General features: G+C 51.7%; 1 protein-coding gene across 1 annotated transcript in view; it reads right to left on the bottom strand.

Moving 5' to 3' along the window:
* The window catches only part of foxo6b (forkhead box O6 b), a 28,973-nt gene continuing 16,156 nt past the window's right edge, over positions 1-12,817 (bottom strand). The window contains exon 2 of the mRNA XM_003969069.2: positions 1-4,354. Coding sequence (XP_003969118.2) covers positions 2,663-4,354 — 1,692 coding nt within the window. The 3' untranslated portion in view covers positions 1-2,662. The remainder of the gene's footprint in view (positions 4,355-12,817) is intronic.

Genomic DNA, 12,817 nt, shown 5'->3' on the forward strand with positions numbered 1-12,817 from the left:
AACACTTAGTCGTCCACGTAGGTCGACTTGTGTGTAGGTCCAGTTCGGGGTCAGGGGTCAAAGTTTTAAAATAAGAGGGGCTATAATGCAGAACTTTATTGTGAAGTTTAGGAAAACCTTGAAAATGTGGCCTCGGAACACAGAAACACGCACAGCAGCACCGTTGTTGATGTTATTTGCATTTATTTTACAGTCACCAGATGAGCAGATACATCATTTTAGAAAAGAAACTGATATTTGCAAAAAATTATAATACAATTTTCTCAATATAGATTATGTACAGAATGAAATGTAATCATACCGGAATAGAATCCTGCCTCTTTGTCACTGAGAACACCGAGCAGCGAGCAGTCAGAGCAGAGCTGGCTCCCCAACCAATAAATATAAACTGTATATATTATGTATGTTGCACTCGTCAATGCACGGACATATACCAGGGGCCACACACACACCCACACACACACACGCTGGAGAAGCTGGACACACAAGTGCACAGAGGCCAAAGAACAAATTACATCTGGACTACAACAAAGGGCCATCTTGAATCACCAAAAAATTAAAGTAGAAAGCAAAAGAAGAGTGCGTGGAAATACCCATCGCGGTCCTTGATCTGGGGGGGTTGAAGAAGCGGCGTTCTGGTCGGCGCGCGTCAGAACTGGCCGAGCACCACTTGACGTTTAGCCTGACTCAAACAGCCAATCCCACAGGAAGCCGCCAGGCTGGAAAAACCTGCACCCGCCTCCACCTCTGCTCGCCACCGCTGCTGCCGGGATGTGGATTTGGTTTGTTTGCTGCTCCGGACGTGTAAAAAAGCAAAGAGGATTCACACGAAAGCTCCTACCCAAACTGCTGAAACAGGAAAGACAACCGCACGACCACAGAACGAGCACAAGAGAAGACAAGAGCAACGTAAAAACGGGCCTGGACGGGGGCGGGGACGCTGGCGGAGGGGATACTTGAAGGACAACACAAACGTGACGTTCGCCAGCCTCTTTACCTTGTTGCTGGGCATAACCTCTCAAAAATCACCTCCTTGTTCTTGGCAGCGGGGGGAAGAATTATGACTTTGCTCCGATGAGCGAATACACACACTTGCATAAATCATCCATCTTGTTTGGCGGTTAATTACTCTTGTTTACCCTCTGAGTAACCTCGGGATGGGGCGGCGCGATAGGAGGGTGTCTGGGAAACGGAGATAGCACCAAATAGTAATCTGCTGACAGTGTTCATCCGTGTGCGGTTCGCAGGGGGAGACGCAAGCGGCGGGCCCGAACCCGGGCGTCGGCGAATTAGACGGGGTTGCTCGGGGTCCGGAGGAGGCGGCTCCATCAACAATCCGGGCCTGACCGCGGCCGCACGCTAAGCTGTTGCGGGGTCAGCCGGTGAAGGTGCCACGCGGAGGCGGGCCAATCAGGGAGCTGCTCGGGATGTACAGCAGCCTCTGATCGTTGCTTATTTCATTACAAGGAAAGCTACATAAATCCACAAAATGGAGAGGAAGAGGCACAGAGGGAATATTTGCATTTCTCCTCTCCTATCTCCTCTCCTCAAAGCCCCCCCCCCAAACACAACCTCTTTCAATCCCTCCCCCATTTAGTGCAGAGTGACTTTAATCATCACTTTCGCCAAAACACATTAAGCCAGTGTGTCCGGAGTCAGGGGGGGTTGAAACAACACAGAGTGGCGCATTAGATTTGCAATAGTGATGCATCACTCTGGCATTACTTTGGAGATTAAAGAAAGGATGTTGCATTTCAATGGAGTGGTGTTGATGGTTGCCTGATGGATGACTGTCCTCCTGCTACAGGAAGCGCCGTCGTCCACAGTGGGACTACAGCCAGGTTCAAACTACACCACTCTCAAAGTCATCGGCCCACCTCGCTACTCTGCATTTCCCGCTCAGCAAAGTGACTCTACGGCAGAAAATTCGTCTATTTAGCTCGTTAGAAAGATCTCAATGACCTCAGCTCACTGGCATAGAGTCGTGTAGCTCGAACCAGGCGGGTGTCACACTGACCCGAGGTTTTTCTGCCGTCCCCCCCCATCCGCGTTAGCTCCAGGTTCTCTCCCTTAAACCTATTATTTAAATTCATCCCCGAACCTCAAAGGCTTGCCTGCTTTTTAACCCACAATCTGAAAGCACCTCCACACTGAAAGATATTTATGCAGCTGTTTGATCATGTTCTCAGGTCAAAAACAACAACCCCCCCTCCCCCCTCCTCCGAGGAGATAACACTGGAAATTGGATTGCATACTTTCAACTTAAGCCAACACACGGCGCGAGTTCGCCTGTTCTTCTGTTACTGCATCTGTGTTTAGAGGATGATGTAAAGTGCTTGAGAGCTTAGAGCAGGAAGAGGTTGGGAGGAGAACGACCAAACAAAAAAATGACGGGCATGAAGGAGGGGAGGGGGCTTTAGGACGGGGCTAATCAGGGGCAGGTTCAATATGGAGACAGAAGGCTTTATAAACAGGGTTGGGGGGAGCAGGGTGTGACACTATAGGGAGTCCCCAGGAAATAAAATGACAATACGCATTTTTGTCCCACAGTCTGAGAAAAACAAAATCACAGTCAGTCATTCCAAGGGTACAGCCCACCAGCGGCATGGCCCGGCGGGGGCGCTTTCTGCCCTCCTGTCTGTTCAGTCCCCACGGCCTGGGTTCACCCTGGCACCCAGCTCTGGTTGCTGTGCGCTGGTGGGGGGCAAGCAAAAGCCCCAAAACTCATGCCCATCCCCATGCCAACGCCTTGGGATAGAGAGCCGTCAAAGTTGAATTCCATATTCTCTGTGTCCATAAAGTCACTGAGAAGGATGGAGTCCACATCACAGTCCAGGCTGTGGGAGATATTCTCCATCTCCACGCTGGCCGCCATTCTGAGCTGGGAGTTGTGCTGTTGCCCCTGGTAACTGTTGTTCCCCGGCTGGTGGTTGTTGTGGAAGTAACCATGCCAGGAGTCAGTCACGGCCTGGTGATGAGCTCCCGGGTAAGGCTGGTGACGAGGGTGAGGCGCGGACGCTAGGCGGCAAGGATCCTGCGGGACATCCATGACACCAGCGGGGTTGGGAGGCAGGGACGGTGATGTGGGGAGGTGAGGCCGGGGGCCGTAGTGGTTGGATGTCTTGAGGCTGTAGGGTTGCAGGATGTCGGTGCTGACCCGTGGAGACAGGGCTTGAGAGTGAGGCCCGCTGTGCATAGGGTTGTGAGAGCTGTGAGGATTGTGGTTGTGCATGTGGGTCTGGTTGGAGTGAGGGTTGTGATCGTGGCTGGCATTGACTTTAGTACTGTGACCGTGATCGTGACTCGGACCGTAGTCGTGGGCCAGACGGGGCTTGTGACTGTGGCTGTAGTCAAGGCTAGCTTGGTGTTTGTGACCCTGATTATGGGTCGTGTTCTGGTCGTGAAGGGAGCCGTTGTGTAGACCAGGATTATGAGCATGCTCTTGGCTGTGATTGTGGCCGCGGTTCTGATTGTGGCCCTGTGGGCTGTGAACACTCGTACTTCCCTGTGTCAGTAGCGTGTGTGGTTCTTGACCCAGCCCTGGGTCTTTGCTGCAGTAGGGAGGACCTCCTGTCAGCAAACTCTGCAGGGCATTGTTCTCTGAGTAGCCCCTTATAGGATGCTGGAAGTTGACTGGCTTGTTCTCTTGGATGGTCTCCATGGGAGTGTGATGCTGAAGCATCCCCATGGAGGATTGTGTGTATCTGGGCCCACAGTAGGAGCCCTCCGCCTTGGGCCCAGGCACATAGGGATAACTGTTGCATTTCATCTGTGGCGGCTGCGGGTATCCGCTCTCGTCTAGGCTGATAGCCCCAGTCAGGTCAGTTAGTTGGGGCAGTTCCACAGTGGGACAGTGACCCCCAGTGCCCAGGGCCGGAGAGCGGGTGCTGGTGGGGCTGGGGTACAACCGTGGGGAGGCTGAGCAGGATAGTCCTCCCTCCTCCGGCTCATCTGCTTCCGCTTCAGCCAGGATCGGGGACAGGCAGCCGCTCAGCGTGGAGGCAGAGGACGAGGTGCGGGAATGGAGGTCTGTCCAGGCGTCGTACTCCTCACCTCCCAAGCCCACACCACCTTTCCCGGCAGGGCTGCCATGCTCAGGGGATCCTTGCATTGTCGGTCCCACCCCTTGGCCTTGACCCCGTCCAAGGCCCATTGCTCCAGCTCGCTTTCGACTGATGCGGCCCTTTGTCTTCAGGTAGCGGGTGCCGTTGTCTATGGATGCCGCACGTCGTCGTGGTCCCTTTCCGATTTTTCCTCCTTCTGGGTTCAGCATCCACCAGGAACTCTTCCCGGTGCCCTCGTTTTGGACCCGGATGAAGCGACTGTGCAGGGACAGGTTGTGTCTGATTGAGTTCTGGACAGACAGAGATAGAGGAGAGGAAGACAATGGGAGGGAGGACAAAAAAGAGAGACATTAACACCCAAGGGGACATTCAGGGTTAAATAATCATTTCTTCAGAACACAAACTCATTTCAAATTACGGTTTAAACCATCAAGGCTGCTCAGTGAGTGGGGGAAAAAGATGGATAAAGAAGAAGAGGGAGAGCAGAGAGGGCAGGGAGAGTGAAGGACCAATCGATAGCTCCCCTGACCAGCCTCCCCTCTCTGCACTCGCTCACTGAGTCATAATACGGACATGGATGCAGGCTCCACATCAAACCATCACCAAGGTTACAGAAATGAATCACACGAAGCAACCCAATCACAGACGGCCCCAATCGATAGCGAAGCCTCCAAATATTGGAGCCTGAGATCCAGAAGGAGAGCGAGGGGAGGGGCTGGGCCACAACACCAAAATGAAGAAAAAAGGAATAAGGCAGAGCGAGAAAAGAGGTGGACATGTTTATTCAACACCTTTAAAAGTGAAGCAGAAGAAGCCGCAGCAGCTATCCTCAGCACGGACTCCTCCCGTTAGAAGCCTTAAAGGGGTGTGGCTCATGGACCTAAACCATACTCCTCTAGGATAGAACATAGTTGTTTCTTTTTCCTAATCCTCTTCCATAAAGGACTTAAGAAAAGTAAATCCAGTTGTGAAAGTATGAGCTGTCGACCTCATCTGAGTGAGTGAAAGGTGCACACGAGTCAACAGACCTGCCATTTCTGTGGGAGGAGCCAGGAGGGATGGTGCTGCTGAGGTTATTTGGGAGGGGGTTTTGGCCCCTCTAGACCCTTGTTTAAGTGTCTTGGTGATGACTGTGTAACTAATCCCGTCCTCGGCAGCAGCATTTGAAGCCGGTGCCAACCTGGAGTGAATTGATGAGATCTGAGTCCGCCTGGAGGAGAGCTTAGCTGGGATACGCATCATCTCAGCCGGCCAACTTAGTCTAAATTCAACATGTTCATCCAAATCTTTCCTGCCGGTGTCGTTACTCACCCGCTCGCTCCCCGCCCTCTCTTTCTTTACCTCTATTTCCTCAGCTTCCTCTCAACCTCCGCTGCCAAGTATTGTCACAGTAGAGGAATTTCAAATTTCCTCCAAAAACAGTCATGTTGGATGCCCCGCTGACCTCAGGGGGCATCATGTTGGGGTCAGGCTGCCACGGGTAGGGTCTCCTAAAGCCTGTGGCCCCTGGTTAGGGTTGGGGTTTTGAACCAAAGGTTTGGTTCAAATAGACTGGAATTAGGAACTCAGCTTTCAAATCCTTCTCAAGGACCTCTTCCAGGCCTGGGTGAGGGGCCAGGTGGGAGGACCGGGATGTGGATCTGTCTGATCCAGCATTCAAAAGAGGACCAAGAGGAATCTGGTGATCTGTGGATCAGGCACCAGATTGTAGATAATATGACGGCTGATGAAACACCTTCGTTTAATGGGACCAAAAGAGAAATTGAGGACGTCATCTTGAATATTTTACACTGTTTTCTGACAGTGGAGACCAAAAAAGGGACTTCTTCTGTCGAGATAATAACGGCCGAACAAATAAGTGCCTAAATAACTGCAGGTAAATGTGACAAGCGTAGCTGTTAGCTGCAGGCCTTGCAATTGATCGTAGCATTGATCAGTTTTCAGATACTCAGTATTGAGACTTGAGATATTTCTGACACCGGCGAGGACTCATCCTTCTCCGCCACGAGCCCCACCACACACTTTCCTTCTCCCTCTCTGGAGATATCTATCTATCCCTGCCTTGTTTATTACCTGCACATAGCTCACAATCTCTGTCTCCTGATATCTGGAGCCCTTCTCCATCTTCATTCACTCCCCGCCTCCTGTCCAATTTTCCTGCTCTCGGCCCCATTCATCTCCCTCCCTGTGTCCCGGTGTCTCTTGATCACGACATTGCTCATTCTCCCCCTCTCTCTCCCCCCTCGCATTGCATTCATCCTCCCATCATCTCGCACAACCTCCAGCCTCCCCTTTCGCTCCGTGATTCATTCATTCACAACGACGCCCGCCGCCTTGATCTGTTCAGTCCGATTCTGCTGTTTACGGCTGAGATTTGATTTTTTCTAATCAGACAGGCTCTTTTGTCCTGCCTCTGTTTTATCTCTTTGTTGTTTTCCCATCTGATGACAACTGTATCGCCATGGCTATTGTCAGATTTAGCCTTGGAGCTAGCTCCTCAGAAGCCTTATCTCAACGTGGGGACTTCTCCGTACTTGTATTCTGGCGCGATGTCTTCGTTCCAGCACCGCCAAGTACGCTCCAAGCTTCCCCTGATGTGTACTGGCTCCGCTCATTTCATCAAGTATGTTAGTACTTCAAAGTAAGGACCTTCAAGTCCGTACTTTGAAGGAATATCCAGGACGTATGAGCCTTCTGCTCGGTGGGCGGGGGGCTGATGTTGAAACGACCATGGAGTCGGCACAGGATCCGGAGCCACATGGCTGCAGACGGGCTAACGGCGCAGAGAGGCGGCGGCGCTTTGTTGTTCCGAGGGCGAGTCTGAAAAGCGCAGCAGGTAATGTGTTTATGGGGGGGGGGGGGTGTTCAGCTTGGAGTGGGTGTCACATCAGTCTCGTATCTGTTCTCGTTATGTAAAAAAGCAGAGCCGTCCCCCCCGGCGTGACACCTAACAGGTAATTTCGCCCCCATCCTCCGCTCAAATCACGCCGCTCTCGCAGGCAGGCGCCTGGGTTGAGGAGGGAGGTTCTCGTGAGGGGCCCCTTCCCAAACCCCAGGTCGTTGAAATCACACAATGGCGTCGCCGCGGCGCGCTATCACAGCCCGAGTGCGCCGCAGCGACGTGCCGAGAAGGCCGCCGGAGGAGGCGACCCTCGTCAGGTGATCCGAGAGCCGACCTGACAGGTTCCTCCTCCGCGTGACGGCTCCAGCTAGGCGTATCCATGGCAACAGAGTAAACCAAAAAGAGGGTGAACAGAAGAGTGAAGAGGGAAGGAGGGAGAGGGGCGAAGGAAGGGGGAGGAGGGGAGGCGGCTGATGCTGTTTGATGCTGCAGGCAACTCCAAACAGCCTTTTATCTGAGTCTGTCAGATTCCTGCTTCCAATCCACCGGGGAGCCTCAATCACCAGCAGTCCCACCGTCTCGCTACCTGTACCAAGCTGTGATTAGCACTCAGTGTGTGTGTGTGTGTGTGTGTGTGTGTGTGTGTGTGTGTGTGTGTGAGTAGAATCTGTACCACTACCGCAATTATCCCACAACACCCTGAAAAAAGAATTCACAGGGAGAGTGAACGCAACACTGTTGAGCTTTAGACGTAAATGATAACAATCGGTGTTTTTGTCTCTACGAGGAAATAAAATCGTCCAGGACTCTTCGTCTCTTCAAAGGAGGGTTCGACATCCGCTCGTTTATTCCAGAACACAGACTGGAAATGGAATTTCATCCAATCTCCGTCAGCTCTGTGTGGGTTTCTTTTCTTTTTTCTATTTATTTCCACGGGTGCCGCCAAATTATTTTCCAGGCAACGTTTTCTTTGGTTCGCAGTAAACAAAGACGGAGCTCCGCCTTCCCCCTGGTGGGAGGCTGCAGGAAATGCAGAAGCTCCACCCCTCGCCCATGTTTTCATTGGTACTGATGTATATTTACACCTTACTAAGGTTTTATTACTCATTTTCTACCATAGAAATTGAAATGTGATTTGTCAACAGCAGCTTGTGATTGGTCAGGTGATGTCATCAATCAGGAAGTCTATAATGGTTCCAACCAGGAAGTCAGTGCTAACAGACAGCTTGAAGCTAAAAATGGCTGATAACACGATAGACGTTGTTGTTATGGTTTCTAATTAGTCATTATCTGACATTATCCAATTAATCATAAACAAATTAGACGAGTGAGGATGAGCGACCGGAGGCCTGCTGGATAGTTTTCACATTTTCCCGGCAAAACACATAATTACGTGGGTGGAATTAGAGGATCAATGTAGGTTACAAGCTGTCGATAAGCTAACTGGTGCACGGTTCATCTGGAAAATAACTATTAAATGTATGATCAGAAACGTGTGAAATGAGGATTAACATTTTCAATTGTGTTCAAGGTGCGAATTTTATTATCTGCTTCTGCAGAAGCACTTTGAGAGGTTGTCATAGCTGTGCTATTAGCATGAACTAAGAGTGAACTTTTTTTTTCCTTCTTCTGCAAGTGCCATATGGTAGATTTATACATTAAGGTTCATTATTAAAAGAGTGACTTAATTTGGCTAAGAGGTCTATTAACAGCAACATAGGGTGCAGGTGGTAAGCTAATTAGTGTGCTAATGTATCCGTAGAGGTTGAATATACTGTAAAGCTTTTGGCCCTCACTCCCATCTCGTAAATGATAAAGCCTGGTCAGGTATGTACATCTTGGCTAGCTTGTACAACAGCTACAGGCAGGACATCAGAAAACCATCATTAGCCAGCACCAAATATTTGTTGGCTAATGTGACAGGAAACATCACTGCGAAACACTCTTCTGACAGAAGCCGTCACGCCTGTTTTAAAAAGTATCAAACCAGCTAATCGACAGTTTCGGGGGGGAAATTGTGTTTTCACAACTGTTAGCGGACGTTAATGATGTTAGCGTGCCAGACAGGCGCCAGATCAGACGGTTTTAAAGTCCAACTTTAGTGGCTGAAACTTTGCTGCCACCTGAACCCCCCCCCCATCAGCCCCAGCTCTGAAGACCCCGCCCTGCCCCGGCGTATTTATTCAGTTGTCAGGAGGAGGCCGGTCCCTTTGCTGTCACCCTTTCACCGTCTGTCCACCACAGGAGGAGATGGACGGCGGCAGCTGCATCTGTCCTCACATCCGCCCTCCTCTGCTTCCAGCGGGACCAGACTCACCGTATCCAGGTCCACTTCTGGATCTCATCACGCACACAAAGGCGGCAGGGAGCCGCACCCTGACGCGCCGCTGCTGCCACGCACTCACAGGCGCCCGGGCTGACGGGTTACCGACGAGTGAAACACATAATAAATAATGGATTTGAATGGAAGTAAGCTAGCAGCTATGCAAGGAAACACAGTGATGTGAATCAAGCACACCACGATAATATGGTTAAATGGACTGGTTATACTGGGAGCGAGAGGCTGAAATGGGGGGGTCCAGGGTGTCCAAACCTCCCGTTGTCCTCACGTCCTCCTGCTATCAAAGGAGCGATGGTCATCTACTGGACTTGTTCGAATCTAAAACCTCTTGTCCCTTTTTAGTCTGGGTTAGGTGGGTAACTAATTACATCCGTTGCAAATGATCCCGTTTGCGTTGCGTAGCAACGGCGGCGACGTAGCCCCCGGTAGCCCTTTATTCTCCCCGTCTCTACCCGAGGACTCTCTGAATGAGCCGAGAACAACATCTTGTTGCTCCCGTCACAGAAAACGCAGAAATTGAAACACATGCAATGTTTTTGTCATCTCAACTTGCACTCGTGCACACGCTGCCACGCACGTAGCCCCCCCCCCCCCCCCCCCCCCCCCCCCCCCCCCCCCAACCTCATTGCCAAACTGGCAATCATACTTAATCCCTCTCCAGCCTGAGTAATCCCTGACAATCCAGGGCTAATCCTGGTTAATTCTGGGCACTCCTCAGCTGGGTTTCACCCTGAAACCACGGCGACAGGGTGGGGATTGGTCGGATCATGGCGATTGCACCGACGGACATAATTGGTCGGACGTTGATTGCGAGTCAAGAAAAACAAGCGCAGGTTGTTTTTTTAGTCCCCGGGTCTTGAAAACACATCCGGATTGACCCCGGCCGCGTCACGCCACGCTGTTGTTCCTGCCCTCCTTGGAAAACATGTTTATACACGGGGAGTAGCGCGCTAGCATGCTAGCGTGCAGGCAACGTGAAGCTACGTGACGACTGGCGGAATCAGGGCTGGTTGCCATTTATATAAATAAGTTTAATGGAAGCTGGCGCGGATGTTCTGTCCAGTTTGATTCATTCCTCTGGTGTTCAGAGCTTCTGAGAAGTCATTAGCCTCTATTCAATCAGCGCTACCTGCCTGAGCCCCTTGCTCAATTCTTCTTAGTGGCTATTGATCCTGATTCTGAAATGAAGCACTTAAGACGCCTTGATCAAGCTGCTCCTTAATCTACCGTTAAGGAGCTTGAGACCTTTTCACCTTCTGTCTCAGACAGACTTATTGCCCCAGCCACAGCGGCGGTCGGCGCACGCTCCACGCCGCCGCTCAGCTTGGGCTTTATAGACCGTTTAAGCCCCTCTGGTGCGGAGACACTTTTACTCTTCGCCGTTTTTCAAAAAGATGTCGATTCACCAGTTTTAACGAAGCCAAACGTGCTGGAATCGTTTGTCACCAGGGGGAGAGAGGTGACCGTTAAACACGCCCGTCACATTTTTTAAATGACTTCAGTGAATATGCAAATCGGAGGTGAGCTCATTAAATATGCGTAGATTTGCGGGTATTTACAGAACAACAACATAAACGCTGGGATCATCCAGATTTAAAATCATTGTTTGTGGAGCCTTACAGGGGGAACTTTAGGAGTGCGTTTCATCGCTCCATAAACCTGAAAAACACGTCTCAGCTCCACTGAGACGCATCTTTAGTGTAAAATTCCCTGTAAATTTTGAAAACCAGTATTTTCCAACATCAAATCAAACTCATCGTAACGCAAAAATCATTCTTTGCTTTAGAAGGTTTCAACCTAAATGTGGATTTGGGACGTGTGACGCGTGTCTCTGCTCATTGGCTACATGCTAAATGCTCGGCTGTTAGCTTGTACTCTTCATATTAGGCAACAATGCTAACTGGATGCTAAGCAGGAACTTAGGAGGTTGTAAATGGTGGAGGCTGTCCTTCTCCTGGCGGGGGGGGGGGGGGATCTCCGGAACATCATGTACTGGATTTCCAAGAGCTTCCCGCTCCACATTGCAAGACGCCCTCCGCTAATTTATGACGCATTCCAGAGCGGCTCCGGGAGGAGGGGCGCTCCAAAATCCGCGCGGAACTCCGCTGGACGCGGTCCGGCCGAGCGGCGCGGGGACGGGCGGAGCGGTCCCTCCCCCCGCTCAACCATTATTTAATAATCCATTTCACACAGCCAGGAGTCATTATGCACGGCCCTGTCAATGGGTATCTCTCTACGCTCTGCATTTATTTGATAATAAGCAGGAGTGGGGGGGGGGATAAAAGCGCTGACTGCGTTCATTGTGGAGCCTTTTCTGCAGGCGGGGAGACTTAAATGAGAGCAGCCAGGCTGTGTGGGAATGGGTCTCGTCTGCTAAGCCTGTCTGGAGGCAATCGATGGAAATTAGTCAACGCTAAAGATTCACTTCCTGTGACTGATGTCACAGGCAGCGCTTGTCTCTTTGAAGGGAAATAAAGGAGTGGGAGGCTGAGGGATTAATGGGGTTGGAGAAGGTGCGAGCATGCGGAGTTGGAGCGCCGGCTAAGCTGGGAAAATAAGACAGATGCTATTCTGTTTCGGAGGGAAATAATAGGTCAGAGCATCCAGTGGAATCCGGCGTGGCGAGGAACACTCCGGAAACAACAATAGCGCCGTTGTGCTGGAGGCCAGAGGCGGCACAGTCGGCCCCAGTCAGGACGTCCTTTTAAACGTGTTTTATTTACTGCGCCGCCAGAAAGTGGCTGTTTTAAGACACGTAGCTCGTTTAAGCCGCGCATAAAGAAGCGTCGTCTAAAGACTTTGGTGTTTTGCTGTGCGCGGCGTTAATAATTTATCAGGCGACGCTGCGACAACACGCCGAAGCGCCATCAATTGCTGCGAATTCTGCACAACCTCGCAATTTCGTCCAATCAGGGAGACTTTTGGGGCCAATGGTGGCAGCGTTCCGGAGCGTCATCCATCACCCACGTCCGCCGCGCTAACAAAACGCACCGCCGAAGACCCCCCGCGAAAAGCTGCTCCCTGAAGGTGAAACAAACGCACCCGTTCTGAGGAATCCCGGTTGTTTGGTCGTCCCGCTCGCGGGTTTAGCGGCGCCTGTGATCGCTGTTAGCATTTCAAGCCGCTCGTGCAAAGGCCACCTCCTGAACGTTGCACCAGTTAGCTTCTCCTCAAAGTGCAGCTCAGGGACCAGAGCCGGCCCCCGGGCGACAGAAGGCCTTTCGCTCGCCCTCCTCCCTGTGGAGCTCCAGGAGCTCGGCGGGGAGAAGCGGGCGGGTGGGGAGCGAGGCATCGTTTGGGGCTACCTGAGAAAAGGTAGACAGGAAGATAGCCTGGGGGGGCAGAGGCGGACAGCGAGCCCCATCCCCAGCAGAGAGGCCTTTAATTGGAGCTGCCGGACGGACGGGGAAGGTGCTCCCTCGGCGGACGGCCATGAGGAACCGAGTGAAGGCAGAGAGCCCGGGGGCGGGAAGAGAGGGCAGATAAAAATAGAGCCGGCAGATTAACGAGCATCTGAACGCAGTGCAGGGGATCGGAAAATCCTCGGTGCGTGCCAGAGAGGCCCAGACC

The sequence above is a fragment of the Takifugu rubripes genome, chromosome 12, assembly GCF_901000725.2.
Source record: "Takifugu rubripes chromosome 12, fTakRub1.2, whole genome shotgun sequence".
Taxonomy (NCBI): domain Eukaryota; kingdom Metazoa; phylum Chordata; class Actinopteri; order Tetraodontiformes; family Tetraodontidae; genus Takifugu; species Takifugu rubripes.